Consider the following 27869-nt stretch of genomic DNA (forward strand, 5'->3'; position numbering starts at 1 on the left):
TCATCACACATTTAGTGTCAAGCTTCTGATGGTTTTATGCTTTTGTTTCCTAACTAGTTGCTTATTATTCTTTATTGAATACGTGTTTCAGCTTTTTAGAGTGCATAAATATGTATCTCAATTTTAAGTCCATCTTTTTCTATAAGATCCATTAAACCTTTTATTCTTTCAAAAAAAAACCTCCATTTTGCAGTTTAAAATATAAGAAGCAGAATAACAACCCATTAAAGTAATATCGATTTGTTTTGTACAAAACAAAGTACGGAATATTCAATCCATCGTCCAATGAACAATTTGTTTGTGGGCAAAGCTTCCCAAAAAGATATGAAGATATTGCACCCTAAAAACAACATACATAAACCATAATCCATCTCCCTTAATATATGCCATACTTGTGCACTTTGGTATACAAAAGATTATCATCTTGTTAGGAGGGGAAGGTATTTGTAAAGCCCTAAGGCTAAAGGGAGTTTGGAAATGGGTAATTTGATGAAAACAAACATCTCTTTAGCAGGGAAATGCATGTGGAATTTCTCTTTAGATATTGATTCCCTTTTGCCATAAGGCAATGTGGACTAAATACAAACTTAAGAAGAATGGATGGCGTGCTAGACCAGACATTAGTTTCATTCATACAAGCCCTCAGAAATTTGTTTCTCCGATTTCTCATATTTTCTTTCCCCAGGAGAGATATGAAGTGGATAACTGGGAGAAATTTCGATTTTGGGAGGACTTGTAGTTAAAGGATGGTAAAAAGTTTGATTTTGGGAGGACTTGTAGGTAAAGGATGTTACTTTAACTTAACCTTTTACCAGTCTTTTTCACTTATCTAATCGCCACAGTGCTCCCTTTCCTCATTTTTCCCTCATTCCGGAGAGTATTGTTTCTTGGAGCTTTCATTGTGCCAAGAGTTTGAATGAAAGGGAGACAGGAGAGCTTGTCTTGTTATTAAATAGTCATTAGTCTTTACATTTCTTTATTGGGCGTGATAGAAGATTTAGGGTTTCCAATTCTTACGAGAATTCTTCTCATAAATCCTTCTTTATTCGTTTGATTTGTGATCCCAATGCTGATCCACTCATTGGCATTTTGCATTATTGTACCAGGAGAGCCAAGAATCAAGATCGCTTCTAAAATTTTTATTTAATCTACAGTCCTTGATAAAATCAACACCAAAGAGTTGTTACAAGACCTCATAAAGCATTATGACTAGATATGCTTGTGCTTTGCATCAAAGGAAAGGTGTTTGCAGTGTCTCTTAGCATTGTTTAGCATCTTACACTTTGTTTGGATTGTGTGAATTGGAGAGAGAGAAAACAAGTCAGACTTTCTCTCCCCAAATCACTCATTTGGATTGCCCTTCATAAAGTAAATAAGAAGGGGAGAGAAATGGATGAGACTAAAACCCTCATTGAATCTCTCTCAATGTAGAGGGAAAAGAGACTCAATCTATAATAAGATCCCTTATGGCCCCATTTCTCTTCAGTTATCCAAACAAAATAAGAGAGATCATTCTCCTTTTCTTTGTTTCTCTCTAGTTATCCAAACAAAAACAAAAAAAAATAGAAAACACTATCCCTTCTTTCATTCTCTCTTCGTTAAAAGAAACCAACATGATTCCTTCTTTTCACTCATAGCTATCCAAACACAGTGTTAGGGAAGAAGTGGGCTTGTCCCCACTCTTTGGAAAGATTCTGTTACCGACATCTTAGGGGATTTGGTACTGCCAAGAAGATCCATTGGAAGTCTGCTTGTGGGGCACGATGATAGAAATTTGACAAATCTACCAACTCCATCTGATTTCTTATGGAGTAGGGCAGTTTTCCTAGCTTTTGTCAGTATGGTGCTAATGGCTTCATTACAGCATTTCCTTTTTATCAGCAAAGAAATTTTATTAAAGATTAACTAGGCATCAAGAAGATGCCATTCAAGTACAGTGCAAACAAACAAACAAAAAGACTAAAAAACACCAATCACAGAAGTGTATCCTGGAAATACGAAAAAAAAAAAAAAGGAGGTCCCTCTCAGGAACCCACAATTCCCACTAGAGATCATGGAAAACCCAATAGAAGAAGCCATCCCATCAAAGGCCCTCCTGTTTCTTTCTTTCCAAACCACCCAAAAGATAACAAGGGGAATAAGAGTAAGGGCTCTCCTTTTGAACTTGTTGGCACGAAATCTGGCTCTCAACCAATGTGCAGTTACCCAGTGCTGATTGATCAAGGAAATGGCCGAACTCCAGAGATTCCTGGTCCAGTAGCAATGGAGACAGATGTGATCCATAGATTCCACTTCTTGAAGGCACAAAAAACACCTACTCACGGTAGAGATGCCCATCTTTTGAAGGTTGTCAAGGGTGAGGATCTTTCCCAAAGCGGCCTCCCAGGTGAAAAAAAAAAAAAAGCAACTTTAGAAGGGGCTGCGGTTTTCCAAATGGGCTTCCAAGGAAAAGAGCTGGTGCACTCCATCGCACAGCTAAGGTGATAGAAATAGAAATTAATTGTAAAAGTTCCCTCATTGCTCTGGGACCACTTGGGGTTGTTGGACGAGCCCTGGCTCTGAAGTCTAAACATTGTAAAGTCTGCTGTAAAAAGCAATAAGAGTATCAATTCCCCAATCAAAAAAAATCCTGATCAGTAGAACATTCCAAACGTTCCCATGGTTTTGAGTGTTTCTGGTGATGGCAGATGAGGGCATTTTTGTCGCAGGCAAGTCTATAGATAGAAGGGAATGAAATGCTAAATTGGGAGCCACCACACCATACATTGTGCTAAAAAAATAATGGCTTCATTAGAGCATAGTTTTAAAACCTAGATTCCAGCCTGGTCTGACTAGTTCAGGCTGGAACAATCGTATCATCAGTCCAGTTTATGCCATAAACCCAAAATGGCTTGAACAGAGGTCAAGTGCTCAACCTATCTAACTTGGAACTAGGGCTGCGCAAAATTCGGTTTGCACCAAAATAACTGAATAACTGACCAAACCATTTGGTTCAGTCCAAATTCTTCTGTCGAAAAAAGGTCTCGTTTGGTTCTCAATTATGCTAAGCAATATTCAATTTGGAATCGAAAACCTATATTCCTGCCCACTAATTACTAATTTAGTACCTAGGCCCCTTGCACCCTGTCCACAGTCCAAGATTCCAAGCCCAGTGGCTGCAGCCCAATCACACTTGCAGCCTTCAAGCCTTCAGCTCAGCCAGCCCCAAGCTGAACCTCTGCTCTGAACCTGAACCTGAACCTTCAACTCCTAGGAGTGTGTGCGAATGTGTGACTGCAGCAACTACCAACTGCATGCAGTGCAAATCGCCGAATCCTCAGATCATCATCCCCTTCATCTTCAGCTCTTCATAAATGACAGCTCCAGAGCTACTCCTTGCCTCCTCGGCCGCTGGCTGCCGCCTCCTTCCCCTACCCAGCTCCTCCTCCAGCCTCTTTCTGGTGATTGGTGAAGAGTCTGTAAGTTTATTTTTCATATAATTTCAAAAGCATTTGTAAGAATATTTTGTTTCGATAAAATAAATTAAGAGAGAAATTTCACTTCACTCCTAAATCTCTTATTTGAATTCCGAGGAAAATTTCATTGTATAGTTAAAATTTCGACTAGTTTCACTAAAATTTCGAGATTTCGATAAATTTTGGGATGATTCGTTGAGATTTTGATGGAAATTATGCAAGACAAAAATAGATTGCCATTTCAATTTCGAGGGTGACAAAAACCAGAAATTTTGACAATTTCGTGGAAATTTAAGACCATGGTGAAGACTGACGACAGGAGATTCACAGCACAAGTCACAGACCTAGTGTCACAGGTATATTTCCCCCCACTTTTTCTCAATATTTCATATATTTCAGTTATTCCCCCACTTTTCACGCTTTTTTTTCATGAAGGTTGGCTTTCAGGGGTGAAAAGAACTTGTCATTCGTTCGTTATTAGGGGCATCCTAAAAACGTCCAGGGTTTTGGACCAAATAAAACCGGTTCGGCTTCGGTTATGGTTCAAGTTTGTTTTGGTTCATCCACCCAGATAACCAATAAAATTTCGTTCCCAAAATTTTGCCCCCAAACCAACAGATTATGCAGCCCAAATTGGATCCAATGGACTGGCTGGAAGACCCAACCCTCACAAAAAAAATAATAGTGAACCAGCAGAGCAGAACCAAGTCTCACAAAAAATAAATTGCAGCAGATTATACTAGCAATTCCTACATTTGTCAGAGGATAGTGCCCTGGATCAGGATGAATGGCAGAAGGATTCATGTGGCCAATCACCTAGTAGGACTCAAGGTTTGTTTATAGCTGTTGTAGATGAGACTAGCAACTCTTAAACTATTAAAGAGAAGGTAGAGAACTTACCACAATACCATTAACCAGAAAATGCTCTTGGTTAAGATAATGAAAAATACAAACACAGAGATATCTAGAAGAACCAGATAGCGGGATACTCCAATGACACCCAGCATCACCTGACACCTTCACAGTTCACACACATTACACACATGCAGCAGACGCTCACCCACTTGTGCTCTCAATAAACCAGAACTCAAAATTGCTGCCTCAGTACCTCTCTTTCATTCACTCCTTCCACTCAAAAGTCAAGTATCAACTAAAATTCTCTCTCTCCAGTTAGGCAGTCGCCATGTCTAGCTCTGGTCATAACCAATAAAATAAGTTCTGACCCTCTCCAATTAATTTGTCACCATGTTTAACTCCAGCAGTAATGAGTAAAATCAGTTGTGACCCCACTGGCAGGCAGTGCCACACCAGAATAATTGAGCCCCACCTTAATTAATTTCTATTCATCCTAAGGCTCCTGTGTCTTTCCATCAATGAATCCTGTTAAGGCCTGATATATATTGCTAGCCACAACCTAACAGCTTAAGCTTTTAGGTAAAGTAGTAATCTAACAAATCCAATAAAATTCCAACTTCAGAGACGCAGGAGCAGCATTCTCTAACCAATAAATTTACATTAAATTGCAATATTTCATGAAACCACTGCAAAGATGTTGAAGCCTATAAGGGAAGTTCTGTATTAATGGAAAATATTGAATGCAAACAGATTTTGCAACTGATCGAATGACGGATTTTTCCATTGTGGGCAGCAAGTCTTTAGGCAATAATGCATTATCGGAGCTTGTCAGGATGACAACACCATCAAATAACATGTTTGATAAAACATTGAAATACAGAAAGTGTAGAGGGTGTTCGCCTTAGAGGAGGTTTTTTGCTACATTATAGACCCAAAGGTTGGTAGGGTTATTGAGCTTCAGATGGGACTGCCTGCATGCTGTATTTTGTGCTGTATTTTGAGAACAAGGATCACAGGAGAGCGCACTTGGAGATTATGGGATAAGGAATGGTTCCTTGAAGTGGTTCCTTGAAGTAGTTGGTGCCAAAGGTTTGGATCAGTTATTTGGTCAGTTAGTCAACCACTAGATAGGGTGTGTGTGTAAGGCATTGTGGAGGTGTCATGATGGGCATGTGTAATTGGAGCATCACCATATACACCATGTGGGTGCGTGCGTGCGTGTGCGTGTGCGTGTCAATTTATATTATATACAAATAATATATAAAATTAACAGAAAATAAAACATGTTGAGTTTACAATATTCCTTCCATCCTCGCTGGCACATTCCTCCAGCATCACTGATGTGAGCTTCCCAATCACCAACCCACTGGTCTGCCTGAACTTACCAATACAACATGTTAGCCGGGTTGGTCACTAGTCGGGGTCATAAAACTTTCTCTAAAGGAGCGTCTTTGACTGATTTGCGAAGTGATTTGAGAGCTCTTCCTCATTAGCTGTTTAGCTATTCATTTTCCCTGTTTCTTTAGTTCAAAGAAGGATGCTTTATCCTCCTATTTGTATTTCTTCTCTTCTTTCTTAAGTATTTGTTTGTTTATTAAAAATATATATTTTTTAATAGTTAACATAAACAAAACCAAAGCTGAACACATGATTAAGAAGAACAATACTTGGCTGTATCAGTGTCATCGACAACTAGTTGCAGAGCACGTTTAATAGTCATCCAGTTGCTTTTTGACTCCTGCAACATGGAAATAAATTCACCAACTCAGTCAAATTACCTAAACTTTACTTTCACAATATGAAGGTGAACTGAAAAAGATATGCTTAATTATGTGACCCAAATTATATTGAACCTGTTTCTTAAGCAGTCCAGCTTTTTCTAAATTATTCAGAGTAGCCATGTGCTCAAATCCATAACTGTGAAGTAGCTCTCTCCTAAACCAAGAGTTCAGAGAACAGCTTCAGGAAAACACAACTAAAATTTCCACAAAAATGAAATATCCATGTTTATTACAGTTTCAGCAATTCAGAGTCAGACAGTAAAGAACAGTTGTGAGATTTAGTAAGCTTGCCTCAAATAGTCAAAATGCTTTTTGGGCAGCCCTGAATTTGTAATTGAAAATAAGATCAGAAGGCGTAGGACATGGAAAATAGGCTCCTGCTTATGGATCATTTCTTCAATGTACTCAAAGCATCTGCATTTATACGCTGCATTATTTCTATACTAAAAAGTAACAACAGTGGTATCTAGCTAGGCTGAATCATACTTATGACTAGCATAAAGCATGGAATCACATGAAAATAAAATGCTGGTGAAAGAATGCACAGAAATTTGATTGATTCCAAAGCAAATTATATAATTAAAAAAAGTTTGGAATAAAGGACTATGCCATAAGTGTGAATGCCCCATAAACAGAGACAATGGTCTAGACAACTTCAAAGTAAACAGTAATAACAAGTAGACCTAGTTGATTTCATGTATCTTGCCGTACAGACAGCAGGGAAGTACTATATCTTAAATTATCAGCTTTATCCACCGTAAGTCATGCATAAACTGTTTCACAAAGTCAGCGCTGCAATTTGCAGAAATAAATTGTCTGACCCAGTAGACAGCCAGGGGCAGATCTAGGATTTTCTTTTAGTTGCAGCAAGTTTAGTAATTGATTTTGCTATTATAAAGTGCACCAAATACAAATTTTATGTGATGCTATAATAAAACTCATCCAACAGTATTAAGAATATTAAATAAAGTAGAAAAAACTAACGAATGACATTTTGTATTATGTTGTGTATAATGTCATTACATACTGCTGCTTTTATACATAAAGTCAGATGCCTATAAATAGAAAGAAATCAACTCACACTCTAATACAATTAATTCTAGGAAATTATAGCTAATAAGGCAAGTCTAATTTAGGACACACTAATTATGATTCTTGGCACACTCTATATTTAGAGTGGCCGAGAATGGTAGCTTTCCATATGCGGCATATCTTCAACACTCTCCCTCAAGCTAGCGAATAGATGTCAACAATCCAAGCTTGTCCACCAGAGCTTCAAGCTTGTCCACCAGAGCTTCATAAGTATTCTTGTCTAACCCTTTAAAAAACAGATCAGCCACTTGTTGAGCTGTAGGGATATATGGCATACACACTTCTTCAGACTCAATTTTCTCTCTAATGAAGTGTCTATCAATCTCAATATGTTTAGTTCTTTCATGTAGTACCAGATTGTGAGCTAATGAGATTGCTAACTTGTTGTCATAGTAGAGCTTCATGGTTCCATTGATGTTCATTTGCAAGTCCTTCAGCATTAGTTTAATCCACAGTATCTCATCTAATCCTTTAGCTATGGCTCATAATTCTGCTTCTGTACTAGATCTAGCAACAACATTTTGCTTATGACTCTTCCATTTAACTAAGTTTCCCGCCATATACACACAGTATCCTGTAGTGGATCTTCTATCATGCAGACATCCTGCCCAATCTGAGTCAGTTAGACTTCTACATTCAGTGTATCATGTTTTTTGTATAGGATGCCCTTTCCTAGGAATGACTTCAAATACCTTAGGATTTGATTCACAACTTCCATATGTTCTTTACCAGGACACTGCATGAACCTGCTCACATAACTTATAGCAAAAGCAATATCAGCTCTAGTATGTGATAGGTAAATTAATCTACCAAAAAACCGCTAATATCTTCCCTTATCAACTGCTTCACCCCCTTCATTCACCCTTAGCTTGGCATTTGCTTCAATTGGAGTTCCTGCTGGTCTACTTCCTTCCATCCCAAGCTCTTTTAACAGATCAAGAACATATTTCCTTTTGAGTAATAAAAATACCCCGTTTAGATCTGGCAACTTCAATTCCCAGAAAATGCTTTAGATTTCCAAGGTCTTTGATCTCAAATTCTCGGGCCATCCTCAATTTCAGATTCTCCATTTCTTCTTTATTAGTCCCTATAACAATAATATCATCTACCATTCATGGTATTAAATAATGGCTGTTACGTAACGGAAAAATAGGTGGACAATACCGTTACAGGCCGCATTAGCGGTGAGCAGAAAATTCATGTGGGTAACAGCCCGTAATGGCTGTTACACTAACGTTACGGCACGTAACATCCGTTACGACACATTATGGCCGACAGCCCCTTACACTACTACGGGCGTACCTTCCTTATCTCCTCGAATCTGTTCCATTTTGTGTGTTTCTCCTTCGTCTGGCTTAGATCTCGTCATTTGAAGCCTCCAAAGAATCAAAAAGCAGCTTCGAAGCCTTCGATCTGTTGTGCTCCACAAGCTGAGTTCCCTCTTTCACTCGAATCACTCTTTGTCTCCTTCATACAACTTCGATCTACTGATTTGAAGCTTCGAAATCCCCAAAATCAGCTCAATTTTTGCCTTGAAGGTGTTCGATTTTTCCATCTTCAATATTCGTCTCCTATGTCCAGCGTAAGAACCCAAAAATCAGCTTCGAATCTTCAAAGCCTTCGATTCCTCCATTCGAAGCCTTTGATTCCTCCAAAATTTGGAGGCTTGCAGGTTGCAGCTGCAGCAGCTCTCTCGCAGCTTTCGTTAGGACTTGGGAGTTTGGAGTGGGTAACTGGGTAGTGGGTATGTTTGTTTCTTCACTCTTCACTTCTTCTAGACGTCTACAGTTCTACTTCATTGGTTATTGGTTAATGCAATTGTAAATTAATAATTTATCATAAATTAATAATTAGTTTGTTTTATAATTTTAGTTTATACTTTATATTTATTATTTAATTAGAATGTAAATGTATAAATGATTGTATAAGTAGAATTTATTAATTAAAATAAAGAATTTGTATAAAATTATTAAAATATAAAATTTATAGAGTTACTTAGGCTCTTAGATGGTTAGAACCTAGAAACTTAGAGTACAGATTTAGTAAAAAATTATTCAATAATATTCTACATATTTATTTTTTTTAATACCTTGACAATTAATAATTTAATATTAGATCTACAATTTATAATAAATTCTAATTTGTACACAATTAGTCAAGTCTCAACGCTTAAGTGACTCAAGTTCGAGTACACTACCATTTAAATAATTAAATTGTAAGATTTACAATTCCATATTTATTTTGTTAAATTGTAAATTTTAATATAAATTATTGTATTATATATGTATAAATGAACTAAAATTTTTAATAGTTAGTAACTTAAAGTTTAAATTTAATCCATCATTTATGTAATATTGTTATGTAATTAACTAATTAATTAATTATGTACCATTTTCTTCTTAATTTATTGTATAAGGATGATAACTTTTTTTTGTTTACTTGTGTAGAAGTCATCTAATCAAGCACCAATATGCCACGTGATAAAAAATGATCTGAAGAGCTACCTAGTGAAGACATTGGTTGGCATTTTTCTACTCCAGTGGAAGGTAGACAAGTTGTCTTATGTAAATTAGGCGGAAAGACAATTAAAAGAGGAATTACACGATTGAAACAACACTTGGCACATAAAAAAGGTCAGGTGTCTTCGTGTCCAAATGTAACCATGTAGGTGAGAGAAGAAATGATGAAATATCTACAACAATATGCAGAGAAGAAGAAAGGCAAACAAAAAATGCAAGATGAAGTAGAAGCTCAAATCATAGGAGATTTTGAAAATTTGAGCGATGAAGAAGATTTAGATGAGGAAACAATGAGATTTGCTCGACAAGAAAGCATACGAGCACAACAAGAATGGGAAGAGAGGCAAATATTTAGGGCAAGAACCGGTGGAAGTGGTAATTATTATGAACAAGGCGGTCACAAAGCGTTCGAGAAGCTAGAGGCAGTGGGCGACAATGGATTAACCCTAATGCCCCTGAAGCTAGATTAAGAGCGATGGATCCTACTCTAGAAAGAAGTAGGAGTGCCTAGCAACCAAAAATAATTACCAAAATTCTGAAGGGTTTAAAGAGTAAATTAGTAAAAGTAGTGAGCAAATTCCTAATTTATAATCGAATTCCAGCGAATGTAGCTGACTCTTCTTTTATGCAACTGATGTTGTTGCTGTAGAGGTTGGAAAGGAGGTGAAGGGCCCATTATCCTATGAGATCTCTGAAATATATTTAAAACAAGAGTATCAAGAAATGAAAACTTATAAATATTCTTTTGCTGACATTTGGAAGGAGAGAGTGTAACCATTATGTGTGATGGTTGGTCAGGCACACAAGAAAACACATAATAAACTTTATAGTTTACTCCAATAGATGCACTGTTTTCCACAAGTTAGTTGATGCCTCTAATGTGCCGAGCCGAAAAGCTGAATATTATTTCAAGTAATTTTCTAATTTTAATTGACTTGAGCCACTTGATGACTAGCATATTTTTAATTAAGTAGTAGTAATTGTTAAATCTATAATTTTATTTCAGATTAATGGACGAGGGGGTTGAAGAAATTGGAAAGGAAATTGTTGTCTAAATAGTAACTGATAATGAAGTTGGAATGAAGGCGAGAGAGAAATTATTAATGCAAAAAAGACCCAATCTCTACTGGACAGCATGTGCAACTCATTGCATAGACCTTATTCTTGAAGACATTGGTAAAAAGAGTAATGTGAAGGTGGTCTTAGAAAATGCTAAAATAATAACTTCTTTTATTTAAAACCACATAAGGAAAATGAATTTCACGAAAAAATTCACAAATAATAGAGAATTGCTTTGTCCTGCCATAACTCGATTTGCCACCAACATTATTGCCTTGGAGACCATTGTTAGCCATAAACAAACATTAATGGAAATGTTCACATCTGATACTTAGAAAAGCTCAAGGTTTGGGATGGCAAAATCTGACTCAACATATGACGCGAAGAAGATTATCTTAGGGAAAGAGTTTTGGTAGAAGGCCTCCGATATAATTAAAGTACAAGAACCTATAGTGAAAGTTCTTAAACTGGCTAACGGTAATGAAAAACCAACTACAAGTTTCATATATGAGGCAATTGATAGGGCAAAGTTGGCAATTCAGAAAGACTGCTGATTCTACAAAAATTATTGGAAAATTATTGATCAACAGTGGAGTTTTCAATTGCATCAAGACTTACATGCAACTGGTAAGTGTAAATAAAATACAATTTCTTATTATTTCAACTTTTAAATCATGTGTAGTTGCATTAAAAGTTACAACACTAATACACTATTATTGATTAATATATTTGTAAATTTAATTTTAGGATATTTTTTGAAACCCCAATTTTTGTATGTTGCCTCACCCTCTTCTGAAGTTGCTAGAGAAGTTATGGATGGGGTCAAAAAAGTGATAACCAAGCTGGTGCCTGATATAAACACTCAAATTCGGGCTATTAATCAAGTAAGTATTGGTTTTGTTGAATAATGAATTATTTTAGCATTTTGCCATACTTTCTATAATATATATCTAATTAATTAATTATACTTCAAAATCTTTGTTTTTTTAGTTGTTGCTATATCAGGATAGCCAGGAGACATTTGGAACTCCACTAGCTCAAAGGGGAGTGAAACAAACAAATCCTGATAAATGTGACTAAATAATGGATGAATTGATCTATTTTGTCATTTTTATGTTCAAATTTGACTTTTCAAACACACACTATATTGACAAGTGTTTTTCTTCAATTATTTATGCAGCCGAATGGTAGATTCATTATGGCATGTGTGCTCCTGAGCTACAAAAAATAACAATCAGAGTTCTTAGCCAAACCACGTCAGCTTCGAATTGAGAGCGTAATTGGAGCACAAAGACTTGTTTTCGTGTATTACAACATGGGGTTAAAGTTGAGACATACAATGAGAAAAAGTCAACAGGACATTGAAGATAGCTTGAACCCTATAAATTTGGACTATATTTTCGAAGAAGATGATCCTTTGAGTCCATAATTACAGGAAAGAGAGGCTCCATTACTCGACGATCAGGACAACTCAAATTGGTTAGATGAAGAGGTCGGTGGTACTGCACAAGGAGATGATCAACCATCAATAAATGTGCATGATTCAAGTTCAAGTCCTGAACGTACACAAAGTGATGATAATCTTGGTTTGAGCCCACCAAGTGATGATGATGGTGAAACTGGACCTAGTGGTGCTGGGACTGCTATTGGGGGTGACGGTGGTGGCGATGCAGAACATGGTTATGAGTATGATACAAGGACATCATTTGTAGGGGAAACATATCCTCAAAGTTGTTATGGACTACTTGATATACCCGAAAATTGTGACTTGGGTATTCCTCCAGGGAACCAATCTTCACAACCTAGGAGAAGGAGTGCTACTAGTGGTGACCCTAGTGAGAGTCATAGTGCACAAAGTAGAATAAGTCACCAAAACGTAGATCGTGATTCTGCTGAAGATTCATAGGGTGTGATTCGTAGTTTTGGCGACTTTGGTTTAGATGATTCATCATCACAATCATATGGATCTTATCCAACATATCCATCATCTCATAGCGAGTCTACTTCTACACACTACCCAGAGTCAGCCCCAGCCCCAACCCCAACTTATGGACATTATTCAGGATATGGTCAAGAAGGAGATTATGCACCTCCTATATCAGTTGGATTTTCACCACCAGTACATTTTCAGGAGCAACAACGAAATAACGCAAACTTGGGTTTATTCAGCTATGTATTTCCATGAGGGTGGGGAGATAATTCCCAATCCCAATCTCAAGATACATATGCAAATTATGAAGACCCTCCACGTCATTCTTTTTGGTGGTCACATGTGTTATGTTATAAATTTGTAATATTGTATTCATGTATTTTCAACTATTTATTGATATTTGATACCAATCATTATTCAAATTCATGTATGTGTAATGTGCATAATCATTTTTAGTAACTTTATGTCTTTAATTAATTGATTCTTCATTTTAATTACATTTCTACATCTTTTTACCGATTAAAGTAATGCAAACTATAAAAAAAAATATGCCTTTTTTTGTGAACAACGCACTAAAATTAATATAAAAATCATAATGCCTATTAAAAAGCATTTGTAGGTTGAATGAAAGCCTTCAAAATTCATTAAAAATCATGTATTAATGGATTTCATGATTATTTTTCAATTTTGGCATGGTTATGCATGCGTGAAAAAAATTCACGACTGTTACGCCCGCTTCCCGTTACGTAACACCCATGTCCCACAACACCCGCAACCGTTACGCCACATTACCCGCGACTGCAATTTTGAACCATGGTGGTGGCTGAACTTCTTTCTCAGCCTGAGAGGATGGCAGTTGAACCTCGTGGCTGGACTTCTTTCTCGGCCTAATAGGGTGGCCGCTGAACCTCTTTCCTTGCCTGAGTCTGCGTGCTCAAGAAGTTGATGATGGCTACGGTTTTCCCAGGGATAGAATGTGCGGCTAGGGTTTTTTCCAGACTGTGTGGCTAGGATGTTAAGAATCTTAGGCTCTGATACAAAGTAGAAAAAACGAACATATGACTTTTTGTATTATGTTGTGTATAATGTCATTACATACTGTTGCTTTTATACATAAAGTCGGGTGCCTATAAATAAAGAGAAATCAACTCACACTCTATACAATTAATTGTAGGAAATCATAGCTAATAGGGCAAGTCTAATTTAGGATACACTAATTGTGATTCTCAACACACTCTATATTTAGAGTTGCCGAGAATGGTAGCTTTCCATATGCAGCAGATCTTCAACAAACAACATTGCACATGAACCCTGGAAAAAAAATGATCGACATTCTTCAAGAATATTCTTGAGACATTTCAACGATGAAAACTAAATAAGGGGACATCATGAGATATAAAGTAGGATTGTAGATATCTATTATTTTAAAAAAAAAATAAAAGTAATATTTAGAATATTAGAGTGATCCCTACCTTCTAAAACACAAATTAGTGCGTAAGTGGGGGCAAAACTAATCTGTATATAAAATGAAGAACATTTCTATCGAAAAAAAAACATTTAAACCATGTGAAGTGAATGGTGAGAAATATGTTGAATAAACCAAAAGAACACCAAAATAGTCCATGTTGGTAGATCATTCATTGAAACATGTGCCTGCACACATGCACTTAGTCATTGTTTTTCCCCTACAAATGACTTTTTTTTTAGCACCAAAAGAAGAAGAAAGAAATATTATTCAACGTGTAAAAAAATAGAACTCATATTTTCAATAAGAAACAATTCATAATTTCAAATGACAAAGATAAAATCTCAGGCAAATAATGGTTCTTTCCAAAAGAAGAAGAAGAACAAGAACAACAACAACAACAACAAATGGATCTGCTTAATGGAAACAATGGCATGCTTAAAGGTAAATTTCTGTTCACAGATTGTGTGCATCATGAGATCCAACATTCAAATTTTAATATGTAGACCAGTAAAAACCAACTAGTAAGCACTACAGACCAGCCACACTTTGATGCCCCAAGGTGCCATTCACTTGATGTAAAGAGTTCCATAAGTGTTTCTCATTCACTTGATGTAAAGAGTTTCATAAGTGAGAGAAACATAAAATCATTGAATATATTAAGCTCTCAAAAACTGTAGGTAAAAGATCATTTTGACTCACATGTCGTAACTCTGAGCCTCAACAATTGTGTGCTCCATGTCAAGCCGCCCAAGAAATGATGGCTTTGATGTAAATGTAGATAAATGCTGGGCAAGATTTATGTGCCTCTGAAGTGACAATCAACAGTGAATTTTTAATCAAAAATTCATTTAGAAAACCACTTAAATGAAGTCCATCACGAACCCTGATGAAGATACTTACAGTCATTTCTGGCAATGAGTTGAGCTTTTTGACAAAATCCTTTAGTTCGGACACTGTCTGAGTCTGTATTCATTATATGGCACACATCAGAGATAACTAAGCGAGTTGCAGAGCCAAGCCAAGATTTGAAAAACTAGGAAGCAAGATTAAATAAAAATTTATAAGGTCCATGGTTATATATGTCTCACACATTCTATTTACAATTTGATAAGTTAGGGATCATTTAAAACACTAATAGAAAATTACTTCTCCGAGAAAGTGGAAAGATGCTAAAAGTTATAAGTGGTGGTTGTATCTAAGAAAATAAGTGTTTATTATGATTGATGATAAAATAAGTGATGCTTAGATGCTTATTTTTTTTAAAGGTGTTGTATGAGTCTATATTATTATCATATGGATAATATTATCATATTTAAATGTATAATTAATATAGGAGGAAACAAAATAATATATGATTATTAAATTATCTTAATAAAAACTATTAATAAATAAATGGTTTTAATTATTATTTCCTAATTAATATGCTTTAATCACATAATTAATATTTTCTAATTAACAATTTAATTATATTTATGCTAATTAACATTTTAAATTACAATTTTTAAAGTTTCCTAAATAAAACAATACACGACCACTATTTTTGAATAATAATATATGATTTATTAGTTTCATATTATTTTGTATAATCCATGATCAATTTTAAATTTTTAAATTAATATTATTGTAAAGTTCTTAAAGTAATTCACAAGAAAAAAAAAATATGATGAATTATTTAAAAAATAGTAGTTGAAAATATGATCTGGTTTTTGCTTCTCATTACAGATCCAGATCCAAGAGGCCAGCGAGGTGGAAAAGAAAGAGGAGGCGGCAGCACAAGGAGGAGAAGGGTAGCGACGGAGGAAGAGGAGGATGCCAACAAAGTAGGGAAGAAGGTGCAGCAGCCCAAGGAAGAGGCAACAGTGCAAGGAGGAGGTAGCTGAGGGGAAGAACGGTACGCACAGGAGGTGACTCAGGAAAGAGGGAGAGAAAAAGAGAGAGGGAAGGAATGTTTCTGAAAATTACAAAATTACTGCTGCAAGTGATAAAAATTACAATGTTACCACTGCCTCTCTCATGTACCCTCTTATAAATACCCAAAAATCCATCTCTCGTTGCTTCTTGAAATTCACTTGAGAGTTCTTTAAAAAATGGTTTAAAAATACTTTGTGCAACAACCACTTATTTTTTAGCGAGGCAAGCACCACTTTTCTGTACAGGTGCTTATTTTAAGTGATACGTAATCTACGCATTTTTTAAGAGCTCCCAAACAGAGGCTTAATTAGGCTGTTTGTTATTTGAAATTAAGGCATAAAACTTTTTAATAAAAATAGTTTAAATTTTTAATTTTCTCTTCATTAAAAATATAGATATAAGATGGTAAATAGACTTGAACATATTTCTAATACTAATTTTCCAGTTAAAGGGCATCCCCGGGCCACAAGGCTCCCCATATCTATTAAATTTTCTTTTATCAACATCTTGAGGGCATTCTAACCCTATGAAGTAGCTGAATTAACGCCTAACACATATATAAAAACATAACAATTAAAACCCAAATAAAGTATTAAAATAACTAGTGTTTTGATATAAAAATTTCAATATAAAATAGAACCATAAGAAGTAGAAATATGTACCCAAAAAACGTTCTCTAATTAAGGAGAGTAACAGTATATCTGCAGCGTAAAATTAAAAAATAGGAGGGCTGAAATACAGAGAATTGAGGGAAAAAATCATGGCGTGCTAAAAAAATGGAAGTTATTGGGAAAAAAAGAATAAGGAAGATCAAACAAGAAACACTTATGCATACTCTATAGAAAAAAAACTTGTATATATACAACAAATATAGAAATAAAAACAAAAAAAAAAAAAATCATCAAAAGATAAATTACATGGAACAATATATCTAAAACCCAAAGGTCCATTTTTTAAGCCATTCCTTTTTGAGGCAAAAAGAAATATTTCACTAAAATCTTCTTTTGTGAAAGAAATGTTGATTTATCATTACTACTAAGTATTAAGGAATAGGTGGAGGAAATGTTAAAACAAGCGATGTTTTTTTAGGGTTAGATTGGGATTTGCTTGCTATGGTTTTTGAGAATTGGACGAGGATCTTTAAAAAACAAAAAGTTCAAAAAAACAAGAAAAAGAAAAAAACCAAAAAAAAAAAATCATCTCCAACAAAAGAATCATTAATGTGTTTTGTAAAACCCATTCTATTTTGGGCCTAAAAGCCCTTAGTAAACTACTTAAGACTCCTCTTCCCTTGCATCTCAAAATTTCTTCCCCCAATAAGAGTAAGAGCTAACGTCATAATCAACAACAACAACCCTTAAGTCCCGCTAGTCACTAGGTGGGGTCGGCTACATGAATAACCTATTTCCACCAATTCACTTTATCAACAACATTTTCTTCTGTTAGCTTAAGAGCTATGAAATCCTTCTTCATCACCTCATTCCAAGTAATTTTAACGCCTACCCCTACCCCTTCTCATACCAGAAACAATAAATAACTCACTCCCCCTCACAAGTGCGCTGCTAGGTGTGCATATCAAATACCAAACCATCTAAACCTCTCCTCCCTTATCTTGTCTTCAAGTGATGTTGGGCCTAGTTTATTGTGTATATGCTCATTCCTTAATTTATCTTTTAATATTATACCACTCTGCCACCTTAATATTTGCATTTTGGCAACTTTAACCGTTTTTCACATGTTGTTTCTTAGTTGCCAACCATTTTAATCCATAAGCATAGCTAGTGTTATAACCGTCTTATAGAACTTTCCTTTTAACTTTTAAGAGTATTCTATGATCACACAACACGCCTAACGAACTCTTCCATTTTACCCAACCTACTTTAACTCTATGTATTACGTCCTCTTCAATCTCCTTTTCTGCTTGCATAATAGATTCAAGATATCAAAATCTACTAGTGCTATTACTTTCTTGATTATCAAATGTTGAGATTTTGATTAAAATGACTAACCTAACTTGAAGACTGGTTTCTCCCTCTACTATACAAATCAAATACATTCTAATGACAATAATACTCTTACTAACTCTCTCAAATTAACATACTAACAAACTTAATAACAATACTAAAAGACATAAATAACCTCTAACACTCCCCCATCAAGTTGGAGTATAAATATCATATGCTCCTAGCTTGCTACAAAAAATTTTAACACGAGCACCCCCCAAAGCTTTGGTCAACAAATCAGCAAGCTACATATCAAACTACACATAAGCGGTAGTAATGAGTAATGAGCTTCTACACGAGGTTCTCCTCAACAAAATGGCAATCAACTTCGATGTGTTTTGTCCGCTCATGAAAGACCGGGTTGGAGGCAATATGAAGAGCAGCTTGATTATCACCCATCAACTTCATGAGCTTAGAATGTGAAAAACCCAATTTTTCCAACATGTTCTTCAACCAAACAAGTTTAGGAGTAGTGTTAGTCATAGCTCTATATTTTGATTTAGCACTTGACCTGGCCACCACCGTTTATTTCTTACTCTTCCAAGGAACCAAATTACCATCATCCAAGATATAGTACCCGGTCGTGGATTTTCGGTTGGAAGACAACTCAGCCCAATCTGCATCTGTATATCCATGAATATAAGTGTAAACATGATCACAATATAAAAGACCTCTCTCAAGTGTACCTTTAAGATATCTCAAGATGTGAATTACTGCATCCCAATGACTTGTCCTCGGAGAATCTAGAAATTGACTCACAATACTTGTTGCAAAAGATATATCTGGCCGAGTGACTTTAAGATAATTCAACTTTCCAACAAGTGTCCGGTATTATCCAAGATTAGACAACAAATCAACCAAACCCAGCACTAACTTGCTATTAGGATCCATGGATGTATCAACTAGTTTGGATCCTAACAATCCAGTTTCATCCAACAGATCAAGAACATACTTCCTTTGTGACAAAACAATTCCCATATGAGATCTTGATACTTTCATATCCAAGAAGTATTTCAATGGTCCCAAATCTTTTGTTTGAAGGTCTTGGAAAAAGTTTGAGACTCTGAATACCTTTATCATCATCACCTGTAATAATAATATCATCCACATACACAACAAGAAGGATCCTACCCGATGAATTATGATGATAAAACACAAAATGACCCATTGCACATCATCAAAGACTCAACTCTAGTACTGTAGCACAAAAACGGCCAAACCATTCTCTACGAGACTGTTTTAAATCATATAGTGTCTTCTTAAGCCAACACACTAAGCTTAACTCCCCCTGAGCAAAAACCCAAGTGGTTGCTCTATATAGACCTCCTCCACAAGATCACCATGCAAGAAGGCATTTTTCACATCTAAATGATGCAAAGGCTAGTGACAAGTGGTAGCCAAGGAGATGAACAAACATACTGATGTAAGTTTGGCAATCGGAAAAAAAATGTCAGAATAATCCAAACCGTACACTTGAGTATGCCCCTTAGCAACAAGACGAGCCACAAAACCATTAGGGTTGACTGTTACAATATATACCCAGGAACAACCAACAACATACTTGTCAGGAGGAAGACATAGCAAATCCCAAGTACCATTGTCCTTTAAAGCATTCATCTCTTCAACCATAGCATTCCCCCACTCAGAGTGGGCTAAGGCTTCCAAAACTGATTTAGGAAGGGCAGTAGATGATAGAGCAGTAACAAAATAATAATAGGAGGATGATAAGAAGTCATAGCAAACATAGTTGGAAATGGGATGTTGGGTACATGTACGTTTACCTTTCTAAACAACAATGAGAGGGTCAACATCATGGGAAATATGATCATTAGACGAGGAAACCAAAGGTGTGGTAGGGGACTCTCTTCCTTGGAGTTGTCATCATAAATTCACCTGCAAATTTGGATGATTGAGGCAATGAGAAGGACTCGAACTACATGAAGACTTGGATGGTTGATTGGATAAGGACAATAAACTAGAATCTAGAAGATTAGGCAAAGGAAGAGACTCATTGACCTCAGAAGCATTCAATGACTAGGTGTAGTAAGGTGTAGACTCAAAGAAGGTAACATCTGTAGAAACAAAGAAGCAATGCAGCACAGGATTAGAATAACAACATCCCTTTTAAGTATATGAGTAGCCCAAAAAGACACATTTTATAGCACAAGGATCCAACTTATCCACCCCAGGAGTTAGTTGATGAACAAAGGACACACACCCGAATATACGAGAGGGGGAGAGAATAAAGGTGAATTAGGAAAGAGAATGGAATAGGAAATTTTACCACTAAGAACAGAGGATGGCATCATGTTGATCAAATAGGAAGCCGTAAGTAGAGCATCACTCCAAAACACTTTAAGTGGATGCATTTGATAAAGTAAGGTGCGAGTGATTTCAAGAATATGTTTATTTTTCCTTTCTGCAACCCCATTTTGTTGGGGAGTGTGGGCACAGGATGATTGATGAACAATGTCAAACTGAGTCATATATGTAGTGAATTGTGAACTAAAATACTCCTTAGCATCAACAAAGGTTACAAAGTACCAGAAACCCAACTTGAACAAAACTCTACTAGGACATCAAACATCATAATGGACTAACATGAAAGGGCTTGCAGCATGTTTATTGACTCAGGAAGCGAAAGGGACACAATGATGCTTTCCCAACTGACAAGACTCACAATCAAGACTAGACACAAAACTCAAATCAGGAACAAGACGTTTCAACTTTTCCAATGAAGGATGACCAAGGCAACAATGAACTTGGAGAGGTGTGGCAGCAGCAGTGCAGGCGGTAGAAGGAGATAGCAACTCAAAATGATAAAATCCACTAGCTTCATGTCCTCTGCTAATCGTCTTCCTCGTCTTCAAATCCTAAATAACCATAGCATTAGGGAAGAATGTTCTTGAACAATCCATGGATTTAGTAATCTTGCTAACGAACATAAGATTGAAAGTAAACTTGAGAATATACAAAATCGAAGTAAGAGAAATAGAAGAAGTAGCATTTACAATCCCAATTCCCTTGACTATAGTGGTGGATCCATCAACAAGAAGTAACACAAGGTAAATTTGCAAAATACTAAAACGTAGAGAAGAAATTAGGTATACCTCTTATATGATCAGTGGCAGCAGAGTCTATAACCCAAGGAATAGGACAAGAAGTACTAGATGACGGACATGTTGTGGGATTACCTGTTTGGGCAAGAGATGTAATACGAAGAGAAGCTTGTTGTCATGCTTGATATTGCTAAAACTTGGAATACTCTTCCTCTGACATGGATATAGTATGTTGCCCCCGACTTGGCCCCAAAGATGTGTGGAGTCGATGGTGGCTGCATTGGCTGCCCCCAAAGGTGTGAAGTCGGTGGCGGTTGCATTGACAACACGTGAAGGTCTACCATAAAAATCCCAACACTACTCAATAGAATGATTACCTCAACCACAATAAGTGCATTTGAGAGGAGTGCCTCTACCTCGGCCATCTCTACCACAACAACCACTCGAACCACCTCGATAACTTTTGCAATTGTTTGGTAGAGAAGTAGAATCACCCTGTGTAGCAAACACTATCCTCTTAGAGTCGGATGCAAAAGCAGGAGAATGTGTACCAAAGGAAGCACAAAGGACACAAGAATAAACATCGGCAAATAATGGCAATAAAGCATTACTAAGTATTTAGAACCAGACTGCCTCAAACCCAGGTTTCAAGCCCGCTAAAACCTGAAGAACTGTCATCTGCTCCCTTTTCTTTTGCATCTCACAAACATCAATGGTTATAGGTTGCACAACGTTAAGCTCCTCATGAAAACATTTCATCTCTCTAAAATAATCTATAATGTTCCTATCTTCTTGTTGTAACTGAAGTACTCCTGGGATAAATCATACATATGTGTAATGTTACCAGAGTATAGAAGCTTGGCATAATCCCAAATCTCCTTGCATGTATCTAGATGTATGCACATCCACGCAATCTATGGCTACATCAAATTCCACAAAAGAGAAACAATCAAGGCATCATCTACAAATCCACACTTCTTTTCTCTTCTCATCAGAAGGATCCGATTGGAGCAAGTGGTCAGATTTTCCTAATCTTACTAAATAAACCCAAACAGTTTAGACCATTGAACAAGATTCTTTCCATCCAACTTTTGAGTTGATATCTGTGGCAACAATGAAGGAAACATGTTTTTTTGATTCATAGACTGCATCCCAACACTCACAAACTAGCAACCACACCAATGCCAAACAAGAAGAACAATCAAAACTAATCGAGACAATCATAAACGATGTGAAGCACCGATACAACCACAAATGAGGTAAACGACTTACCAACTGATATAGCACTGCCACAGCCTCACAACTCAATGTACAAACCCTGACATTGCTCCAAGGAACTCAAAAAGAATTTTTTGTGAACACCAAACTAAAATTAATGGATTACCATGAGTGCATGGTCAAAAAAGGTTGGATCTGTAAGCAAAAAACAGCTTGATAATATGGTCTAGAGAAGGAATCAGAACATTGCTAAGGAAAAAAAAGAAAAAGGTGGCCGGAAACTTTCTCACACACCGGTGAGTGGTGTTGGCACTGCTAGTAGTTGGCCGGTGTGTGGCAGCACGTGGGATTGTTGTCAATGATGGGATTTTGTGGGGGTAGGCTTTAGAGGGTTCTATTTTTGGCTATATAGTTGGTTTTGTGAAATAATGAAGGATGGAGGTCGATTTGAGAAGGGCAGCGATAGGATGGTGTTTTCCAGCAACGACTGTGTATGATAGGGTTTAGGTTGGATCACACTCTAATACCATGCTGAGATTTTGATTAAAGTGACTGGCCTAACTTGAAGATAGGTCTCTCCCTTTATTTATAATACAAATTAAATACATTCTAATGACAATAATACCCTTACTAACTCTCTCTAATTAACATACTAACAAACTTAATAATAACACTACAAGATAAATAACCTCTAACATCAAATTTAGTCTTCTCTCCAATACTTCTCCTTACGTTACAGAAATTACATTTCCTATATTCCGTCTTATTCCAACTTATCCTAAAACTTTTAGACTCTGAAGCGGTTCTCCAAAGTTCCAATTTAGATTCCACCCCTCTCCTACTTTCATCAATCAAGACAATATCATTTATAAACAACATACACCAAGGAATCTCATTTTAGATATTCCTAATGAGTTCATCAATCGCTAAACCAAAAAGTTATGTACTCAAAGTAGAACTTGATGTACACATACTGTGATTGAAAAATTTCTATATTCCCCTCCTATAGTCCTAATGCTAGTCATTACTCTATCGTACATATCCTTAATAACCTCAGTATATCTACTACAAACTCCCGTTGTTTTCTAAAACCAACCAAAGAACTCCCCTAGGTACTCTACCATAGGTTTTCTGTAGATCAATAAAAACCACATGCAAGTCCCTCTTCTTTTCCCTAAACTTTTCCATTAATCTTCTTAAAAGATAAATAGCTTCTGTTGTTGATCTCCTAGGCATAAACCAAACTGATTTTTGAGACCCACGTTTCTAGTCTTATTCTTTGTTCAAATACCCTTCCCATAGTTTCATTGTATGAATCATAATCTTAATTCCACTGTAGTTATCACAATTTGAATATCGCATTTCCTTTGTTGTTGCATACAAGTATTGACACGCTTCTCCTCCATTGCTTCAGCATTTTCTTGGTTTTTATAACAGTATTGAATAGATTAGTTAACCATATATTTCCTTTATCCCCCAAACATTTCTACAGTTCAACTAGTATGCTATATGGTCTTATAGATTTCCCACTTTTCATTTTTTTTAAAGTCATCTTTATGTCAACGACTCTAATTTTTGTAAATAGATCTCCAATTGTTAGCATTTTCCTTATTTAACACTTCCAAGTACAAGATTTCAGTTTGGTTTTCATTAAACAACTTATCAATGTATCTTTGTCACCTCTCTTTTATGTCTTTTTCTTCAGTTAAGACATTATTATTCTCATCCTTTATACATTTTACACTACCTACATCTTTGCATTTTCTTTCTCTAGCTCTAGCAAGTTTATAACTATCTCTTTCTCTTTCTTTGTATCTAGTTTAGCATATAAAGTATCATAAGCTCTATGTTTAGCTTCACTAATGGCCTTTTAGGATTTCTATAACTTGGTTTGCAATGTTTTATGCTAGTTTCTTTTTGTCTTAACGACTTTTAGGACTTCTTGATCCCACCACCAACTTTGTTTACTACCCGAATATCTTCCTTTGGACTCACCTCGCTTTTATGTTTTCTTCTATATTTAAGACGTTATTATTCTCATCCTTTATACATTTTACACTACCTACATCTTTGCATTTTCTTTCTCCAGCTTTAACAAGTTTATAAATGTCTCTTTCTACTTTTTTGTATCTAGCGTAGTATATAAAGTATCATAAGCTCTTTGTTTATACTCACTAATGGCCTTTTTTGCACTTTTTCTTGCCTCTTTATACTTTTCAAGCGTTTCTATGACTTGCAAATTTACAATGTTTTATACCAGTTTTTTTTTTTCGTCTTAATGACTTTTAGGACTTCTTGATCCCACCACCAACTTTGTTACCTGCCTAAATATCTTACTTTGGATTCACCTAAAATATCTTTTGCTATCTTTATGATAGAGCTAGTTATTCTATTCCAAGCAGTGTTCACATCTACCTCATGCCCTATTGTCCAATCATACTCTTTGATCATTTTATCTTTGAATTTTACTATAATTTCTCCCTTCAAGCTCCACCACCTAGTCCTCTTGCTTTGAATTATGCTGCTCTTTCTCTTCCATTTTTTAGTATATATATCTAATACTAGAACTCTATGTATATAGCTAACATCATAATATGTTACTTTATTACAAAATTCATCAAACCAAACAGAGGTCAATTTCACTGACACAAACACAGGCATTGTATTTGGAAATATCATAACAATTAATGAAAACACCATATGATAGTTTCAGTGTGGAACCATTGACTTACAGTAGTTGTCATATCTGTATAGTCCTGCTTCATGGATGTTGCTTTTTGACGTAGAACCTGCAATCATACTGCAAATGGCAACTAAAAAAACCGAACTCCAAAGAAGACAATGATATTTAGTATAAAAAAAAACTGATACTTGAGAAAATTATAGCAAAGAAACACTTATCATATTCATAAAAAACAAAAACAAAAAGCAAAAAAGAAAAGTGATATGCTGGAAGAAATAGATCAACCTGGACAACAACTTCAAAGTTGAGATCTCGTATCTCCTTGAACAGTTTGTCACTAGAAAAAAAAATTTAAATCACATATTAAGGACAATGCACAAATTATTTTACCAATGGAAAATGAAGAAATACATGTGACAAGCAAATATAAGTCAGCAAAATATCCAAAAAAGAACTAGCAAGTGGCATAAAAACATATATGCATACACATATATCATAAGTGGCATAATTAGTTAGTGTGTTTGTGTGTACTAAACTAAGCATAAAACCAGCCATTATAGGAACTTTATATTTCATTACATTGCAAAACAATAGTGCTAAACTCACTACAACTGTCCAACAGTATCCATAATTATGTTTTCTGGTTTGTTCTTCCACGGAGAGCTATAATAGGCAATATATGATCCATTATATGAGTTAAGCATGCTCTTTGGAACAGAGCATCCAGGAATTACATCTAATAAATCCCAGATCATAGGCTATGAAGTCTTGGATAAGGTAAATCCATATATTAGGCATAGGTACAAGGGCAACTACAAAAACCCACTAGAAAAAACTCTTATATTTTATATGAATCGTATCCCATAACCACAAAAACGTCATGTTGACATGAGCATACTGGTAAAATAACAAGTCCAAGTATTATGCACTAGAAGATGCTTTCCAGTGCTGGCTTCCATATGGAATTTTTTTTTCCATTCTCCAGTTCTCCAGAGTTTTTCAATTATTATATTCTCAATGGAAGTTCAGGATTTCGAGTAACCGATGTAAACAGTGGCATTAAGTGCAAAAAGATTTTTTTGGGGGAAAAAAAAAATAGGAGCAAATGTGTTGTAATCAGAGAAATAAATCACCTCACGATTGAAATCAGAAATTATAATCATTCTATAGAACTGTCTCTAGTTACTAGTCTCTAAGCTTAAACAATGGCCAACATGAAGTGCCTAAAGAGATAAACAGACACGCCATGCAGCCGTCAAGCCTGTCACAATAGCACAATATTAAAAAGGTTGTTATGAGACGCTCTTACAATTATTCTCCAAACCGGCAAAACTCGCTGACAGCCCCATTAATCATGCAGCAAAATTGCCAAATTTTTAACAAATATGTTGAGAAATCTATTGCTCCAGAAACCTTTATATAAACCAAAATTGCCTAGTAATAGAAAAAAAAATAGAAAGAGCATGTTGAATAGAAAGATACAAAGCAAGCATGTTGTGGTTTCAGGCAGAGATTAAACAATGATATAGCCAAATCCCCAGAAACTAAAGGACGACTTGATAATAGCAATAACAAGAAATGGCATAGAAAATGGAGAGCGACCCTAACAATAGCAGCAAAATATCTTTTGTGCAGCAATTTTATTTTTTCTCAAAACTATCAGTTACCTTGAATTAAGTGGAACCTTTATCTTCTTCCCCTCTTGCTGGACGCCCATGATAGATGCTTCAAGTTCCACAGAACCATTATTCACACGAAGAAACTGCATTAAACCTATTAGAGATAGCTTATAACGAAATCCAAATCAAAAATAAAGAATGATTATTATGATCAACTGGTACATCTTATTATAATGGTCCCAGAGTATTCTCGACCAGGAAGTATTGGAATTAGTTAGCCTTAAATGACTTAATTTCCTAATAATGACCTGAAATGTATAGGAATAAGTATTTTTACTTTAGTTGGAGTATGAAACACTAAATAATATAGAGCAATTTGCAAAAATTGCTAGATCATAAAAATTTTCGTACATATTTAACATGATCATACTACTCAAAATACTACAATGACATAGACAAGAACAAAGACACCATCAGCATCTCTAATTTTCCCTGCATATACGTACATACTCAATAATCAGAAGAAAAAGTGATCAAATATAAATAAATAAACTAACTAATACATGCATGGAGTGTACATGCCCAACTAATCAGCATCATTCCAATATTACAGTTTTTGATAAGACATTAATTTGTCCTCCTATATACAAACCATTCATTGTAGAACTTAATCAACAATCAAGATAAATAATGAACAAGTTTTAGAGTGTCTTACCTCATCCACCAACCCCTCATATGTTAATTGAGAACACATAGGGGTGACCATGTCCACCTACAGCCAGAAATTTCAAAATTTAAGCCACAACAATAACATCTACACTTAAAAAAATTAAAAATCTATTAAAAAAATTAAAAATCTATTTCTCATTTACTGTCAAAAATGCACCAATACAGTAACTATAATCTTATATTATGCTATCTGAGCTTACTAGGGCCTTAAATCCAGACTGCTTGCAAGATAACAGCATCTCCAGAAAATTTCAAACAAAAAAAATTCTAACAGAGCATTTGCAGCGCTCAAAGGTATTTTTGTTTTCTTGGAGCATTTATCAACTTGTCTATGTTTTTTCTTGCGCAGTATCCAAAAGATATAACATTAAAGAAACTCAGTGAACCCTAAAACACTATTTAGTTTATCAATTCAATTGTTTGATAACAAATTTGGCTTTTGATCTCACTCCTTTTGCTTTTGCAACATAGCCCATATAATTTCTAAG

The 27869-nt window shown here is 35.6% G+C and overlaps 1 protein-coding gene across 2 annotated transcripts in view; it reads right to left on the reverse strand.

Moving 5' to 3' along the window:
• The window catches only part of LOC131165416 (vacuolar protein-sorting-associated protein 33 homolog), a 45359-nt gene that overhangs the window by 15190 nt on the left and 2300 nt on the right, over nucleotides 1-27869 (reverse strand). For both annotated transcript variants that reach the window (XM_058123207.1, XM_058123205.1), the window contains exons 9-17: nucleotides 27368-27424; nucleotides 26701-26795; nucleotides 25319-25370; nucleotides 25083-25139; nucleotides 15060-15122; nucleotides 14859-14965; nucleotides 6383-6505; nucleotides 6164-6245; nucleotides 5978-6048 (exon numbers count right to left, since the gene is read on the reverse strand). In XM_058123207.1, the coding sequence (XP_057979190.1) occupies nucleotides 5978-6048; nucleotides 6164-6245; nucleotides 6383-6505; nucleotides 14859-14965; nucleotides 15060-15122; nucleotides 25083-25139; nucleotides 25319-25370; nucleotides 26701-26795; nucleotides 27368-27424 (707 nt within the window). The remainder of the gene's footprint in view (nucleotides 1-5977; nucleotides 6049-6163; nucleotides 6246-6382; nucleotides 6506-14858; nucleotides 14966-15059; nucleotides 15123-25082; nucleotides 25140-25318; nucleotides 25371-26700; nucleotides 26796-27367; nucleotides 27425-27869) is intronic.

Source organism: Malania oleifera, chromosome 10 (assembly GCF_029873635.1).
Source record: "Malania oleifera isolate guangnan ecotype guangnan chromosome 10, ASM2987363v1, whole genome shotgun sequence".
NCBI lineage: Eukaryota > Viridiplantae > Streptophyta > Magnoliopsida > Santalales > Ximeniaceae > Malania > Malania oleifera.